Source organism: Dendrobates tinctorius, unplaced genomic scaffold, assembly GCF_039654945.1.
Source record: "Dendrobates tinctorius isolate UK_male_01 unplaced genomic scaffold, ASM3965494v1 ptg000028l, whole genome shotgun sequence".
Classification (NCBI taxonomy): domain Eukaryota; kingdom Metazoa; phylum Chordata; class Amphibia; order Anura; family Dendrobatidae; genus Dendrobates; species Dendrobates tinctorius.
Genome location: NW_027361696.1, coordinates 12,593,224 through 12,611,503, shown reverse-complemented (window position 1 = coordinate 12,611,503; position 18,280 = coordinate 12,593,224). Strand labels below are relative to the sequence as shown.

Below are 18,280 nucleotides of genomic sequence, written 5' to 3'. Positions count from 1 at the left end.
CAGGACTGGTATCCTAGCACTGACCATATGGCGGTAATATCAGTATTGGTATTTTTATAGAGATTAAAATACACAAATGCTGGTGGGTTGGAGGGCAGGGGGTGGACCGGACATTTAAAGAGGTAACTAAACTTTTAAACACATAGAATCATAGAATCGTAGAGTTGGAAGGGACCTCCTGGGCCATCTGGTCCAACCCCCTGCTCAAAGCAGGATTCGCTAAATCATCCCAGTCAGATGTCTGTCCAGCCTCTGTTTGAAGACTTCCATTGAAGGAGAACTCACCACTTCTCGTGGCAGCCTGTTCCACTCATTGATCACTCTAACTGTCAAAAAGTTTTTTCTAATATCTAATCTGTGTCTCCTCCCATTCAGTTTCATCCCATTGCTTCTAGTCTTTCCTTGTGCAAATGAGAATAAAGTTGATCCTTCTACAATCTGACAGCCCTTTAGATATTTGTAGACAGCTATTAAGTCTCCTCTCAGTCTTCTCTTTTGCAAACTAAACATTCCCAAATCCTGCAACCTTTCCTCATAAGACAGGGTTTGCAGACCGGTCACCATTCTGGTCGCTCTTTTCTGAACTTGCTCCAGTTTGTTGATGTCTTTTTTAAAATGTGGTGCCCAAAACTGGACACAATATTCCAGATGAGGTCTGACCAAAGAGGAGTAGAGGGAAATAATGACTTCACGTGATCTAGACTGTATGCTTCTGTTAATACATCCTAGAATTGCATTTGCCTTTTTTGCTGCTGCATCACACTGTTGACTCATATTCAGTCTGTTATCTATTAGTATACCCACGTCTTTTTCACATGTGCTGTCACTTAGCCCTATTCCTCCCATTCTATATATGCTTTTTTCATTTTTATTGCCCAGATGTAGTACTTTGCATTTCTCCCTGTTAAAAACCATTCTGTTAGTTGCTGCCCACTTCTCCAGTTTATTTAAATCTTTTTGAATCCTCTCTCTCTCTTCTCTAGTATTAGCTATCCCTCCTAGCTTTGTGTCATCAGCAAATTTAATCAGTTTACCCTCAATTCCTTCATCTAAATCGTTGATAAAGATGTTGAACAATACAGGGCCCAGGACAGAGCCCTGTGGTACCCCACTTGAGACATTCTTCCAACTGGATGTGCAGCCATTTACGACCACTCTTTGTGTCCGATCACTAAGCCAGTTATGAATCCACCTAACAGTTGCCTTGTCCATTCCATACTTAGTCATTTTTTCAATAAGGATTGTATTGGACGCATGCGCAGTAACCACCTATAATGCTCTGTAACCATCATCATCAAACTCCTGGTGGACCCTGAAGGAAGAGATTGGGAGCAGTACCTCCCTCATCTGTTGTTTGCATACAGAGAGGTACCCCAGGTGTCTACAGGATTCTTCCTCTTTGAACTGTTTTATGGAAGAAGGGTCAGGAGGCCACCTGATTTGATTGGACTGTTGGGAGGGTGACCCCAAAACTACGGGAGTCTCGGTGGTTTAATATGTACTGCGTCTCAGAGAAAGAATGCAACAACTGAGCAACCTGGACCATGAGAACATGACCCAGGCCCAAATCAACCAGAAGGTCTGGTACGACCGTAAAGCCAGACCTATGAGGAGGGGCAGAAAGATTGGGTGTTGGTCCCTATGTTACAAAATAAATTACAGGCCGCATGAGAGGGACTATACACTGTACACAAGCGGCTAAATGATGTTAAATATGTGGTGACCCTAAATGAACATGCAAAGCGTCAAAGAATTCCATGTAAATATGTTGAAGGCTCATCATGACAGGGAGGCCTGTGTCTTACCTGTCTGTAGCATGCCTAAAGAGGGGGAGGCTAAACTGTTACTAGATGTGGGAGCTGGGACTCAGTATATGGAGTCCCTGGAGTCAGCAGCGTTTAACCCTGAACTATCCCACAGTCAGAAGTCTGAGCTGATGGGGGTGCTCAGCAAGTTCACAGAAGTCTTCACAGGGAAGCCTGGGAGGACGCACTTCGCAACTCACCATGTGGACACTGGTATCAATCCCCCAATAAGACAGTCTGCATACCGGGTGTCAGCAGAGGTGAAGACACACATGAAGGAACAGGTAGAGGAGATGGTAAACCTCAATGTAATACAAAAATCCCAGAGTGCCTGGGCCTCGCCTGTGGTTCTTGTCCCGAAAAAGGACCGTACTACACGGTTCTGTGTAGACCATAGGAAATTAAATCTACTTACTACATGTGAGGTCTACCCCATGCCGAGGATATAAGTAGGGGGTATGGTCAGATACCACTAACCAAAAAATCTCAGGAGAGGTCTGCCTTTATAACGCCTTTTGGGCTGTTTGAGTTCCTGGTGATGCCATTTGGTATGAAAAACGCCCCTGCCACTTTCCAGACGTTGGTTAATCACTTATTGGAAGGATTTGATGGTTTTGCCATTGCTTATCTCGATGATATAGTCATTTTTAGTAATTCTTGGGAGGAACAACTTGTTCATCTTTCTCAGGTGTTGCAGAGGCTTAACACTGCCGGTCTTAATGTTAAGCTGGGGAAGTATCAGGTAGCCATGCCGGAAGTACAATACCTTGGACACCGGGTGGGGGGAGGACTGCTAAAACCTGAGTAGGGAAGGTAGAAGTCATTACCCACTGGCCCACCCCACGAACCAAGAAGCAGGTACTGTCCTTCCTGGGTACGGCTGGCGATTATAGGAGGTTTGTGCCAAACTACAGTGCTCTGTCCAAGCCGTTAACTGATCTGATCAGGAGGAAGCTTCCCCAAATGGTTTTCCGGACTCCTCAGTGTGAGGAATCATTCCTTGGCCTAAAGTCAGCATTGGTTAGTTCACACATCCTTCAGGCCCCAGATTTCACTCGCAGGTTTGTAGTGCAGACAGACGTCAGACCTATGGGCTAGGTGCGGTTCTCAGCCAGGTGAACCGGCAAGGTGAGAAGCATCCACATCTCTACCTAAGCAGGAAACTTCTGCCCAGAGAAGTTTCTTATGCCACAATTGAAAAGGGATGTTTAGCAATTGTGTGGGCTCTGCAGAAACTGCAACCATATCTCTATGGGCACAACTTCACCGTGATAACAGATCATAACCCATTGAGTTGGCTCAACAGAGTAGTTGGGGACAACAGGAAATTGCTTAGATGGCGCCTGATATTACAGCAATATGATTTTACAATTCAACATAAGAAAAGAATTGATCACGGCAACGCTGATGGTTCATCTCATCAAGGTGGGGAGGAACCAGATACGTGATGGGGAGCTGACCTGTAAGTCAACCCCTATTCACGTTCATAAAGAGAGAGGTGTAGTGGAAATATGTATTTGTAGGCAATGTAGGACTGGCAGTAAATTAGCATCTGTGCTTAGGCTGCAGCTCTTCACAAAGGTCATAACCTATGTTATCTATCTCAAAGGTAGCTTTCCTGGCCTCAGGGTCTCAGACCCCAGGGTGCCTTCCTGAGAACACACAAATTTGATACATTTCACACCTCTGATGCCTTCAAGGAAGATGCCAAATGGGAACCTATTTGCAGCCTGACAATTTCTATTTGCTGTGGGAAAGAAAAGCTAAGACCAGAGCCTTTAGAAAAATAATGTATTAAGTGAGAAAGTAGCCATGGTCCAGTCACAACCCAGGAATTAGAATACTAACATGAGAGGCTGGTCTAGAAATCCAATCTCCAGACTGAGTCTGTAACTTGGGCACTACACAAAGAAAGTGGTTCACAGATTGAGGGCAGTGAAGCTGATGTGATCCAGTTCATATTCCCCTCCTCAGGGAACAGAATACCAGACTGCAAAGTTTAGATATTTCTGTAAGTTTCGCCTTTTTATTTTACAACAGTTTTGCATATTTGCATGTCAATTTTTATGTCCTTTTATTGTAAGCACTTTTCTATTAAAGCTTAAAACTTTATTACCGTATACACTCGAGTATAAGCCGAGGCATCTAATTTTGCCACAAAAAACTGGGTAACCTTATTGACTTGAGTATAAGCTGCATGGCTCCCCCACCGCTGTCCTAGTATGCATGGCTCCTTATCCCCTATCCTTGTATGCATGTTTCCTATTAAAAAACCAAACATCCTACTCACCTTCCTGCTTGTCCTCGCTGCATCTCGTTCCGGCACCAGCAGTTCTTCCTATCGAGCGATCACGTGGCCCCGCTCATTAAGGTAATAAATATTCACTCCACGCCTATGGGAGTGAAGAGTCGTGCATATTCATTATGTTAATGAGGGGGCCACGTGATTGCTCAGCCTGAAATGCTGCTGGCGCCGGAATCAACGAGATGCAGCGAGGGTGAGCTGGAAGGTGAGTAGGTTGTCATCTGGAAGCTGTCGGCTGCAGCTCTCACTGTGTCAGCTATAAGAGAAATGAATATTCATTTCTCTTTAGCAGCGGGCATAGTTACAGCCGCTGCCGCCAGCTCCTGCCTCCTGTGACCCGCTGCTCCCCCTCACCTGCCGGCCCTCTGGGATAATGACTCATGTATGAGCCGAGGGGGGCGTTTTCAGCACAAAAAAATGTGCAGAAAAACTCGGCTGATACACGAGTATAAATGTTAAGTTTGAACCTTGTATGCTCTAAAAGAATCCATAGCCTTAGCGTGTGTGATCCTGGTGATTGGCAGACAGTAGTAGTGGTACTTCCGGGAATCATCGCCTGTGTGTTCGGTGAGTGGTGGCAGCATGTGTGAAGCGGGGTGTGTGGTCTGTATCGGGGTGTGATTTATGCTCCCACTGCAGTATAGGACAGAGGTTAAGTGATGGACTGAGTGAGAGGAGATGTGGTTGCGCCTGCAAGAGTTAATCTAAGTCACATGCTGAGAAGCAGGTACGTGACACTGTATTATACCTCAGAACTGCATTCACTATTCTGCTGGTGCAGTCACTGTGTACATACATTACTGATCCTGAGTTACATCCTGTATTATACCCCAGAGCTGCACTCACTATTCTGCTGGTGCAGTCACTGTGCACATACATTACATTACTGATCCTGAGTTACATCCTGCATTATACTCCAGAGCTGCACTCACTATTCTGCTGGTGCAGTCACTGTGTACATACATTACATTACTAATCCTGTGTTACATCCAGTATTATACCCCAGAGCTGCACTCACTATTCTGCTGTTGCAGTCACTGTGTACATACATTACTGATCCTGAATTACATCCTGTATTATACCCCAGAGCTGCACTCACTATTCTGCTGGTGCAGTCACTGTGTACATACATTACTGATCCTGAGTTACGTTCTGTATTATACTCCAGAGCTGCACTCACTATTCTGCTGGCGCAGTCACTGTGTACATACATTAAATTACTGATCCTGAGTTACATTCTGTATTATACCACAGAGCTGCACTCACTATTCTGCTCGTGCAGTCACTGTGTACATACATTACTAACCTTGAGTTACATCCTGTATTATACCCCAGTGCTGCACTCACTATTCTGCTGGTGCAGTCACTGTTTACATTCATTACATTACTGATCCTGAGTTACATCCTGTATTATACCTTAGAGCTGCACTCACTATTCTGCTGCTGCAGTCACTGTGTACATACATTACATTACTGATCCTGAGTTACATCCTGTAATATACTCCAGAGCTGCACTCACTATTCTGCAGGTGCAGTCACTGTGTACATACATTAGATTACTGATCCTGAGTTACATTCTGTATTATACCACAGAGCTGCACTCACTATTCTGCTGGTGCCGTCACTGTGTACATATATTACATTACTAACCCTGAGTTACATCCTGTATTATACCCCTGTGCTGCACTCACTATTCTGCTGGTGCAGTCACTGTGTACATATATTACTGATCCTGAGTTACATCCTGTATTATACCCTAGCGCTGCACTCACTATTCTGCTGCTGCAGTCACTGTGTACATACATTACATTACTGATCCTGAGTTACATCCTGTATCCCTAGTGCTGCACTCACTATTCTGCTGGTGCAGTCGCTGTGTACATACATTACTTTAATGATCCACTGATTCTGAGTTAGCCACACTAATATCTTGTGTTATATCCTCCTGCCATTAAACATTAGGTGCCATGTTATGAAGGTTGAGGGGCACGTACCTGCTTTGTGCTCACGGGCGGCAGTGAGATGGAGGCTCTCCACAGTCCCATACACCACTGGACTGTGCTCAGGAGCAAGGTTGTGAAGCTGCTGGGATTTGAAGTACAAAAGAGGGTGATAATGAGCGCGTGAACAGAAAAACTAGCAAAACGGGGAGAAAAAGTAAGGCAGATAGCACAACGGAAAAATCCAATATGAAAAGGGTCAGAAGGTGACAGCAGAGCATGGAGAACGGGGGTAGAGAAGACGGGACGGGGGTAGAGAAGACGGGACGGGGGTAGAGAAGACGGGACGGGGGTAGAGAAGACGGGACGGGGGTAGAGAAGACGGGACGGGGGTAGAGAAGACGGGACGGGGGTAGAGAAGACGGGACGGGGGTAGAGAAGACGGGACGGGGGTAGAGAAGACGGGACGGGGGTAGAGAAGACGGGACGGGGGTAGAGAAGACGGGACGAGGGTAGAGAAGACGGAGGACGGGACGGAGGGAGGACGGGACGGAGGGAGGACGGGACGGAGGGAGGACGGGACGGAGGGAGGACGGGACGGAGGGAGGACGGGACGGAGGGAGGACGGGACGGAGGGAGGACGGGACGGAGGGAGGACGGGGGGAGGACGGGACGGGGGGAGGACGGGACGGAGGGAGGACGGGACGGAGGGAGGACGGGACGGAAGGAGGACGGGACGGAGGGAGGACGGGTCGGAGGGAGGACGGGTCGGAGGGAGGACGGGTCGGAGGGAGGACGGGTCGGAGGGAGGACGGGTCGGAGGGAAAAGACAGAGGGAACAAGGGACGGGAAGAGAAGACAGAGGGAACAAGGGACGGGGAGAGGGTGGAGCAAAATCCAAGCACAAATCACAAAAAAAAAGTAAATTCAATTAAATTTAAAGTGAGAAAAAAAAAAAAAAAAGGAAACAGATAAAAGGAAGGAAAGAGAAGGACGTTACAATTAGAGGAGTTTGACAAAGACAAAACATTGTGTGACACAAGAGCTGATACTCGCTATGATGAGACCCAGACTGATTCCCCCCCCCATGAGCGCTCCACTATTGGCTATGTATTAGGAAAGTCTACAACGTGACATGAACCCCGCAGATACTTCTGCCCTAAGCGCCGCTTCAAATCTTCCACCCTACTGTCATGCTCCATCACCTTGTGCTGAATGTGTGCTACGGGCAGCCATTCCTCCTCACCCCCATACACGTGCATGCTGGGTTCAGCCGAATGTTCAGATGTTCAAAATCCGGGAGAGAAACAAGCAGCTGCATTATCTTTCTGATGGCCAGATAAGTTCAGGTGTGCTGATATCTGCTATCAGATAATAGTCAGGACCCCCATACACATCAGACGTGCGGCTGATCAGGACCCCCAAACACATCAGACGTGCGGCTGATCAGGACCCCCATACACATCAGACGTGCGGCTGATCAGGACCCCCATACACATCAGACATGCGGCTGATCAGGACCCCCCCATACACATCAGACGTGTGGCTGATCAGGACCCCCATACACATCAGATGTGCAGCTAATCAGAACCCCAATGACATCAGAAGTGTGGCTGATTAGGACCCCCTATACACATCAAATGTGTGGCTAATCAGGACCCTCATACACAGACATGTGGCTGATCAAGACCTATACACATCAGATGTGTGGCTGATCAAGACCCCCATACATATCAGATGTGTGACTGATCAGGAACCTCATACACATACGTGTGGCTGATCAAGACCCCACAGACATGAGACGTGCGGCTGATCGGGACACCATATACATCAGATGTGGGGCTGATCAGGAAACCATATACAGTACAGACCAAAAGTTTGGACACACCTTCTCATTCAAAGAGTTTTCTTTGTTTTCATGACTGTGAAAATTGTAGATTCACTCTGAAGGCATCAAAACTATGAATTAACACATGTGGAATTATATAATTAACAAACAAGTGTAAAACAACTGAAAATACTGTATGTCTTATATTCTAGGTTCTTCAAAGTAGCCACTTTTGGCTTTGATTACTGCTTTGCACACTCTTGGCATTCTCTTGATGAGCTTCAAGAGGTAGTCACAGGAAATGGTGTGCCCTGTCAGGTTTAATAAGTGGGATTTCATGCCTTATAAATGGGGTTGGGACCATCAGTTGTGTTGTGCAGAAGTCTGGTGGGTACACAGCTGATAGTCTAGGTGCACACGTTGCGGATTCTGCTGCGTTTCCTCAGCGTTTTTGGCCCTGCGGAAACGCAGCAGTTCCGCAGACATGGTACAGTACCATGTTAGCCTATGGCATTTCAAATCCGCTGTGCTCACGCTGCGTTTTTTTCTGCGTGGTTTTGCTGCGGTTTACAAACCGCAGCATGTCAATTGTTTGTGCGGGTTTCACACCTTTAACATAGTAGAGGTGTGAAACCGCAGGGCAAAACCGCAGGCTAATCCGCAGGTCACTTTACCTGCGGTTTTACCTGCGGATCCGCGCGGAAAAACCCGCAGGTGAATCCGCAGCGTGTGCACATAGCCTTAGAATTTGTATAATGGCAAGAAAAAAGCAGCCAAGTTAAGAAACATGGATTTGTGTGAGTACTCACCGTAAAATCCTTTTCTCCGAGACGCTCATTGGGGGACACAGATACTGTGGGTGTATGCTTCTGCTGCTAGGAGGCTGACACTAAGTGAAAAAAAGAGGTTAGCTCCTCCTCCGCAGTATACACCCTCGCCCCTATTGCGGGCAGAAATCAGTTTGGTGCCAAAGCAGTAGGAGAACAACAAATTAGCCTTAATACAGGTACAACATGTCCAAAGGAAAACAACACCCTTATATCAAATCGGTAAACACATTCATTTAAACAAAACAAGAGCCAACTGGCTAATAGGGTGGGTGCTGTGTCCCCCAATGAGCACCTCGGAGAAAAGGATTTTACGGTGAGTACTCACAAAAATCCATGTTTCTCCTTCGTCTCATTAGGGGACACAGATACTGTGGGACGTCCTAAAGCAGTCCCTGGGTGGGAGATTGACTCACCGCTCCAAGCTACATGCACCTCTTGTTTAAAGGTGCGCCACCGTTGCTTGGAGAATCCTTCTACCCAGGCTCGCATCCGCCGAGGCCTGAGTATGGATATTATGTTTGGAAAATGTGTGCAGGCTGGACCAGGTTGCTGCCTTGCAAACCTGTTCCGTCGAAGCCTGGTGCCAAAGCGCCCAAAAAGGCGCCCCCTCCCCGGGTAGAGTGCGCTCCGATCCCTGCTGGAATCGGCGTGCCTCTAATGCGGTAGGACGCCGATTTTGAGGCCGTGAGTCCCTTCCTGCTCCCTTCGGGGAGCACGAACAGCTTGTCCGTCTGACGAAAGGGTGCCGTCTGCGACACGTACCTCCGGAGGGCTCTTACCAGGTCTACCGTGTGAAGAGCCTTTTCCACATGGCGCACCGGTGCTGGACAAAATGAAGGCAAAACAACATCTTCATTAATGTGAAAAGAGGACACGACTTTTGGCAGAAAAGGAGGGGCTGGTCTGAGGACCACCATATACTTATGGAGAGTGAGGAACGGAACTCGACAGGATAGGGCCTCCAGCTCTGAAGCCCGCCTGATGGAAGTGATGGCCACTAGGAACACCACTTTCCAGGTAAGGTACCTCAAAGAGATATTCTGAAGCGGTTCAAATGGAGCTTCCTGCAGAACACTTGGGACCATGTAGGCGCCTTATAGGGAGGTACCAAGTGGGAGACTCCCTGAATGAAAAGTCTTCATCTGCAAATTGGTAGCAATTCTGCGCTGAAACAGGACGGATAAGGCCGATATTTGTCTCCTGAGGGAACCTGGGGCAAAGCCCGAGTCTAATGCTCTACCGACTGAGCTATCCGGGCTCTCTAAGCCCGACTGGAGAAAAGCCAAGATGACGGGTTTCGAGAATCTCAGCGGAGAAACACCGCACCTCGACATCAAGCAAAGAACACCTTCCAGGTGTGGTGGTAAATTCATGCTGAAGCAGGCCTCCGGGCGCTAATCATTGTAGCGACCACCTTGCTCCCGAACCCTGCCTTGGTTAGAATCCAAGATTCAATGGCCCTGCCGTCAAACACAGGGTCCCTGAGTTCGGGTGGCACATCGGCCCTCGAGACGGTAGATCTGGGCACTCTAGCAGGCGCCCAGGAACGTCGGCGAGCAGCTGCATTAGATCTGCGTACCACGCTCGACGGGGCCAGTCTGGGGCCAGCAGAATCGCCGGCCCCCCTTCCTTCCGTCTTGATCCCTTTGCTGACTCTCGGAAGTAGTGGCAGTGGGGGAAATAGATATGGGAGGCGAAACTGGTTCCATGGCAGAACCAGCGCGTCCACCGCGAATGCCTGCGGGTCCCTGGCCCGAGCGACATATGTGGGCACCTTGGCATTCACTCTGGAAGTCATCAGGTCCACATCCAGAGCTCCCCACAGTTGACAAATCTGCTGAAGAACTTCGGGATGTAGAGACCACTCTCTGGATGCAAGACCCTGCCGGCTGAGGAAGTCTGCCGCCCAATTTTCCACGTCAGGGATGTGGACAGCCGAAATCACCGAGTGGTTTGCTTCAGCCCACTGAAGAACGTGCCCCACCTCGCGCATGGCTGTTCTGCTGCGGGTGCCCCCCTGACGAATTATGTAAACCACCGCCGTGGCGTTGTCCGATGGAATCCGGACGGGGCGGCCTGCTAGAAAGTGATGAAACTTCTGCAGAGCCAGCTGAATTGCTCGTATCTCCAATAAGTTGATCGGGAGGCGTGCCTCCTGTGGCAACCACCATTCCTGGGTTGTGTGGTGGCGAAACACCGCTCCCCAACCGAGGAGACTGGCGTCGATTGTCATTATCAGCCCATGACCTGGAGGGAAAGGTTTCCCCTAGGCCAGAGAGGGAACTGGTTATCCACCATCCGAGCGACTGCCTGACTTGAGAGGACAGTTGGCACCGCCGATCAAGAGTGAAAGGATTCTTGTCCCAGGCTGACACGAGGCGTGCTGCAGGGGGTGAAGATGGAACTGCTCGAAAGGTATCGCTTCCATTGCTGCCACCATTTTCCCTAGGATCTTCATCCCGGATCGAATGGTATGAGGGACTGGTTGGCGTAGTGTCTGGACTCCCTGCCGGAGACTAGCGCCTTTTCCTGAGGAAGAATTACCAACCATCGGCAAGTGTCGAAGATCATTCCTAGGAAGGAGATCCTCTGAGTTGGCACAAGGGATGATTTCTTTGCATTGACCAACCATCTAAGCGGCAAGAGTAGCGTGATGTTGCCACCTTCCTCACATGCCCGTATTGACGTGCCCTTGACCAAGAGGTCGTCCAGATAAGGCAAGACGACTATGCCTTGAGAATGCAGTGTGGCCATGACAATTGCCATAACCTTTGTGAACACTCTGGGAGCTGTGGCTAGCCCGAAGGGTAGCGCTACGAACTGAAAATGTTGAACGCTGATGGAGAAGCGTAGAAACCTCTGATGAGGAGGAAAAAAATGGGAATATGCAGGAATGCGTCCTGGTTGTCTATCGAGGCCAAATATTCTCACTGCTCCATGGCCGATATGACTGAACGGAGAGACTCCATCCAGAAATGTATGATCCTGATGGATTTGTTCAGAAGCTTCAGGTCCAAAACAGGCCTGACAGACCCGTCCTTTTTGGGAACCGCAAAATGGTTGGAATAGAACCCCTGAGCTCTTCTGTGTTCCGGCACTGGAACAATGACTCCGTTGTGCAGGAGCGACTTGATGGCTCCCAATAGAGCCCTTACCTGGGTATCTACCTTGGGAAGCCGGGAAAGAAAAAACCATCTTGGAGGGTATCTGACAAATTCTATTTTGTAACCTGAGGACACCAATTCTTTTACCCATACTTCGTGAGCGATGTTGGCCCAGACGTGGCGAAAACAGAGTAGGCGGCCGCCCACTTTGCTGGTGTCGTCTGGTAAAGACCTCGAGTCATTTGGCCGATGATCTTTAGGATCTGGATCCCTCGATCTGGCCTGTTGAGCACGCATTCTCCCCAGTGGGTTGGCTCTATACGAGACCTGACGCTCCCTATCCTGGTTGGGGCGGCCTGAGGTGGGGGAATTGGGCCCCGTAGTCCACCCGGAGTCTTTTAACGCATGACTCCGGACCTGTCTCCTATTCGGGTCCCGGACCAGGCTCAGGCTGCTTAGCGGCCGCCCCCTGACGAATGCAGTCACACTCGGCGGCACTGCGAGAGGCCCAAAAACGTGCCTGAACCGGGTGACGAAAAAGCGGTTTAACCTTCTGTTGAGGGAGAAACCCGCTCTTTTCTCCAGTGGAGTCGGAGATAAGTTGATCCAACTTTTCTCCAAATAGGCGGCCGCACTGATAAGGCAGGGAAGACAAGGACTTCTTGGAAGTAGAATCGGCCCGCCATGTCCTCAACCATAGGGCTCTTCAGATAGAGATTGCATTAGTGGCAGCAATTGCTGAACAATTGGCCGCATCCAAAGACGCATTCATTACATTGTCTCCGGCTATCGCCATCTGACCTGCGACCTCAGAGATCTTTGCAGGTGGATCCTGCTCCTGCGCGACCTTGTTTAATGTTTCTGACTATGATAACATGGCCTTAGCTACCCAAGTTGCTGCGAACGAGGGAGCGAGTGTAGACCCTGACGCCTCATACACTGAACGAGCTAGGCTCTCAATAAGGCAGTCCGTGGAATCTTTAATCGAGGAAACCCTAGGGACAGATAACAGGGTCTTAGTGGCCAGGCATGAAACAGGAGGATCCACCATCGGGCATTCCATCCATTGTTTACAGAGATCCGGAGCAAAAGGATACCTCGTTTCGATTGCCTTTTAACCCGAGAAAACGCCGGTCTGGACGTTCTCTGTGCCGCTGCACTATGACCTCAAACTCAGGGTGAGAGGAAAAAATTCTGTGTGGCCTCATCACTCGTTTAAATGCCACTTTATGCCCCGTAGCCGCTGCGGGATCATCCTCAATCCCCAGGGTCTGATTGACGGCTTCTATGAGGCTGTCCACTGTTTCACGTGACCCTGGAGTGTCCAGGTCAAGGGGCTCGTCTGAGTCGCAATCTGAGGTCTGCTTGCTATCAACCACTGGTGACGCGGAGCGAGAAGCAGAACTTACGGATGCCGAAGGCACCGGATGGACTGGGCGACACCGTGTGGATTCATTTCCCCCGGGTCTGCCTGGAGTGGGAGCGGCCCCTGCAGGCCGGAGGCTCCTGTGAGGTGGAGGTTCCCTCTAAAGGCGGCGAGACACTGTCCCTGCCCCTATCTGGGGCTTGAAGGGATTCTATTGCTCTTGTAAGCGACGCCATGTACTGTGACAGTGATCAGGCCCACTCCGGGGGATTTGACACATTGGTGGCGGTCGCAGGGGAGGGCTCCTGGGCGCGTTTGGATTCAGAGGCTTCGCATAAACGCTTGCTCTGCGCCCGTGGAAACGCAGCCCGACAAGAGATGCATGCAGCGTAAAAGAACGTGCGTCTTTGCTTTTTCGGACATGCTGTATCTGTCCACGTCTGGGGATATGGGGAAGAGGTAGCTCCTCGTTTTTCCCTATAGCGTGGCCTCTCAGGCAGCACTTACCCCAGTCCTGTGCCCCCCCGACCTGGATGCTTCCTTTAAATCGCTCGCCAACATCTGTGGCGCGCACCAGCCTGTAAAAACCGCTCTAGGGGCGGTACTTCTGCTTTGCGGCCTAGCCCGTGCTCCGAATTCGGGGCCTCGATTTTACCGCCGCCCAGTGCGGGACGGGCTGCCGGAAGTGACGCGCGGCCCCGAGTGCGGAACTTCCAGCCGCGGCCTCAATTTTTCCCCTACCCGACCGGGGGGGGGAATTTGGCGCGGTACCAAAAAATATTAAGAATGAAAGACAGCAAAATGTGCTGGAGTGGGTTATCAAAATCATAGTGATTTAGATGTGTTGGTAATCACAACCAAGATTCCAGCACAAGAATGGATAGTGCAGAACACACTGCATATAACCATAGCAACTGACGAAAAGCAGTGAAAAAGTCCTCATATCACAAGGTAAAGTGCAAAGTAGGTTTTTATTGAAAGGTGAAACAAACAGAACATGGCTAAAAAGTGACATTGGTAGGAAAAGAAAGGCCGGGTGACCATGGCAGCTCCAAATAAATAGTCATGAAAAATGCATGAACATTGTGAAGTGTCTGTCTAAACATAAATAATGTTTGCCCATGGTCGTGACCATAACTCACAGGGAAAAATCCCTACATAAATGATGACAGGCAAAAACATACAATATGGTAATAATGGGGGCACTTACACAAGAAGGAGCAGCAAGGGAGACCACAGCCGTACCCCAACGCGCGGCGTTTCGGCGATAATGCCTTCCTCAGGGGGCATGTGTAACTGCTGACAAAGGCCCATTATATAGGGGAAGTGAAAGTGAAAGTAAAATCATGCCCAGGATCAAGACACACCCACCCATCGGTCACAGCTAAAAAACATACAAACCAATATCACATAAATGGATTATAGGAAAGGAGCAAAAGAGAGGCTCTCATTAAGGCCATGTGGGTGAACAGTCTTGAGTCGCCAGATCCACCGGGCTTCGAGCTGGCTGAGTCTTTTGGACAAACCCCCCGCCTCGGACATCAATTTTGAGCGCATCAATACCTTTAACCTTCAATAGGGCAGCGTCACAGTCATGGAAATCAAAAAAATGACGTGGTATGGTTCTGAGGGTAGCGGGGTCATCATGTGTGCGTGCCGCTAGGATGCCCAGCACATGTTCCCTCACTCTTACTTTAAGTTGGCGTGGACTCCTTTTATTTCATTTTTGTATTATTATTATTGTTATCATTTTCTCACATTTACTTGTCTTATGCACACATTATGGTACCGTAAGAGAGAGAGATACAGATATAGATACATTTATCTACCCATTGGTTGCCTGTACTTAGTATGATATCCATTCTACTTTGGCCTCCCCTATGTCTATCGTTATATTGGCTGCTATACACCACGTTAATTATATGCTGGTGCGGATTCCAGCTTTGCCCCTACATTTTTCCCCTTTCCAAAATGGCCGCTGTTGATTCTGTCCATACTGCGCATGCGCCGATTGCGTCACGGACCACGTGACATTACCCTCCTCCCTCCTGCCCACCGTCTGACGTTTGACTGCACGGGGCCCCGTGTTTTGTCTACGTCAGCGGTGTTCATTGGCTGGGATGGTGGGTGTGCCCGATGCTTGGACGTGATTGGTGCTTTCACTTGCAACCATCCCCTGTGATCTGTATGCATTAGCTGTGACCGATGGGTGGGTGTGTCTTGATCCTGGGCATGATTTTACTTTCACTTTCACTTCCCCTATATAATGGGCCTTTGTCAGCAGTTACACATGCCCCCTGAGGAAGGCATTATCGCCGAAACGCCGCGCGTTGGGGTACGGCTGTGGTCTCCCTTGCTGCTCCTTCTTGTGTAAGTGCCCCCATTATTACCATATTGTATGTTTTTGCCTGTCATCATTTATGTAGGGATTTTTCCCTGTGAGTTATGGTCACGACCATGGGCAAACATTATTTATGTTTAGACAGTTAGACACTTCACAATGTTCATGCATTTTTCATGACTATTTATTTGGAGCTGCCATGGTCACCCGGCCTTTCTTTTCCTACCAATGTCACTTTTTAGCCATGTTCTGTTTGTTTCACCTTTCAATAAAAACCTACTTTGCACTTTACCTTGTGATATGAGGACTTTTTCACTGCGGTACCAAAAAGTGGCGCTACTGATCGACACGGCGTTTCTGTCCTTAGGCTGCCGCCTGACGATCCAGCCCTTCTCTTGCAGGGCTAGTGGTCGCCGAGCTGTGGGCTCCAGCCCGAAATCTTCGCAGGAGCCCTCCCCGAACCTCTCCTCACTGATGATCCTCTCAGCCTGAGCGCAGGTATGTGAGGGGGTCTTTGATAAAAAATAGGACGGTGCAGGTACCCTAACTCCATCTAACCCCTTCAGGGAGTGAGGAGAGGGACCATCCGCCGCCTTGCAGCACCGCCGTCTAGCGTTGGTGAAGCAGTGGGGGCCGCACAGACTAGTCTTGTGCCTCTGTGCAAGCCCAAGGTTTCAATACCTAGGGGTGGACAGGGCTAAGTCTGGCATAATGTCCCACGTCGCGGGAAAGGATACATGGAGGGATACTCGCACGTGCTCGCCCGTTGATGGTTTGGGGAAATCGGATCCTTTCAATAGGATGCGTTGCCCCTGTCTTATCTTCATAAAATAACAAATAAAAATAGAAGTCTGGGGAAAAGTAACAGATATGTCCCTCGGGGCGGGAAAGTATACGCGGAGGCGATACTCAACGCATGCTCGCCTGTTGATGGTTTGGGGAGATCGGACCCTTTCAATAGGGTCTGTCGCCCCTGTCTCATCTTCATAGTGAACTAGAAAAAAATAGTCTGGAGAGATCCAGACTGTGTGCCTCCATAGGACACTAAGCAAATAGCTTAGTTACTCACCGATAACGGTGTTTCTCGGAACCCATGACAGCACCACGGAGAGAGGGGATCCGCCCTTCAGGGACAGGAACCTACAGATAAAAAGGGCGGTACCTCTCCTCCACCTCCAGTTGGTTACAGAGCATCAGAGGGTCTCCAGGTTAGTTAGACAACAGAAATATATGCACAACATTATAATATTGCTTCACAGTGACTAAACGGAAACACTCTACTAACAGTAAAACGTGCTCACCACACTCATGAAGGGGAGGGGAATAAGCGGGTGCTGTCATGGGTTCCAAGAAACACCGTTATCGGTGAGTAACTAAGCTATTCTCTCTCACCCATGACAGCACCACGGAGAGAATTACAGAAATTGGTAGCTTAGGGAGGGACCACTGCCTGAAGGACCCTTCTCCCGAAGGTCAGGTCAGACGTAGAGGCTAGATCTAATCTATAGTGCCTGAAAAAGGTCGAAGGTGATGACCAGGTGGCCGCCTTACAGATTTGTTGTATTGATACCTCAGATCTTTCAGCCCATGAGGTCGTCATCGCTCTTGTGGAATGGGCTCTCAACCCTTCCGGGATGGTATTTTCACTGGATGAATGTGCCAGGGCAATCGCAACCCTTATGCACCTTGCCAGGGTACTCTTAGATGCTTTGAGTCCCTTCCGAGGTCCCTGAAAACACACAAAGAGAGAGCCTTCCTTCCTATATTTCTTGGTGGCCTCTAGATACTGCACTAGGCACCTCTTCACGTCTAAGGTGTGGAATTTTTCTTCTCCCTTCTTTTTAGGATTTGGGCAGAATGAAGGAAGGACTACCTCTTGGGACCTATGGAAGTGTGATGACGCTTTCGGTAGATAGGCCGGGTCAGGCTTTAAAATGACCCTATCATCTAGAATCTTTGTGAAAGGTGGCCCTACTGATAAAGCTTGCATATCACTCACTCTGCGAGCTGATGTTAGCGCCAAAAGAAGCACTGTTTTTAACGACAGGATTCTTAGGGATGCTGAGTGAATAGGTTTGAATGGAGGGCCTGTGGATAGTACAAGATTTAGGTCCCATGAATGGTAATCTTTGATTAGCTATCGGCCTGGATCTGGATACGGCCTTAATAATCTGTCACCTAAGGATTACCTACCACATCATGGTTACAGTTGTGCCCAAAAGTATTGACACCCCTGCAATTCTGTCAGATAATACTCAGTTTCTTCCTGAAAATGATTGCAAACACAAATTCTTTGGTATTATTATCTTCATTTAATTTGTCTTAAATGAAAAAACACAAAAGAGAATGAAGCAAAAAGCAAAACATTGATCATTTCACACAAAACTCCAAAAATGGGCCATACAAAAGTATTGGCACCCTCAGCCTAATACTTGGTTGCACAACCTTTAGCCAAAATAACTGCGACGAACCGCTTCCGGTAACCATCAATGAGTTTCTTACAATGCTCTGCTGGAATTTTAGACCATTCTTCTTTGGCAAACTGCTCCAGGTCCCTGATATTTGAAGGGTGCCTTCTCCAAACTGCCATTTTTAGATCTCTCCACAGGTGTTCTATGGGATTCAGGTCTGGACTCATTGCTGGCCACCTTAGAAGTCTCCAGTGCTTTCTCTCAAACCATTTTCTAGTGCTTTTTGAAGTGTGTTTTGGGTCATTGTCCTGCTGGAAGACCCATGACCTCTGAGGGAGACCCAGCTTTCT

The 18,280-nt window shown here is 48.8% G+C and overlaps 1 protein-coding gene across 18 annotated transcripts in view; it reads right to left on the bottom strand.

Moving 5' to 3' along the window:
* EIF4G3 (eukaryotic translation initiation factor 4 gamma 3) overlaps positions 1 to 18,280 on the bottom strand; it is a 125,195-nt gene that overhangs the window by 23,040 nt on the left and 83,875 nt on the right. For 11 of the 18 annotated variants that reach the window (XM_073570179.1, XM_073570168.1, XM_073570170.1 and 8 more), the window contains one exon: positions 6,105 to 6,195. In XM_073570179.1, the coding sequence (XP_073426280.1) occupies positions 6,105 to 6,195 (91 nt within the window). The remainder of the gene's footprint in view (positions 1 to 6,104; positions 6,196 to 18,280) is intronic. The other 7 variants (XM_073570169.1, XM_073570172.1, XM_073570187.1 and 4 more) reach the window with 1 other exon arrangement.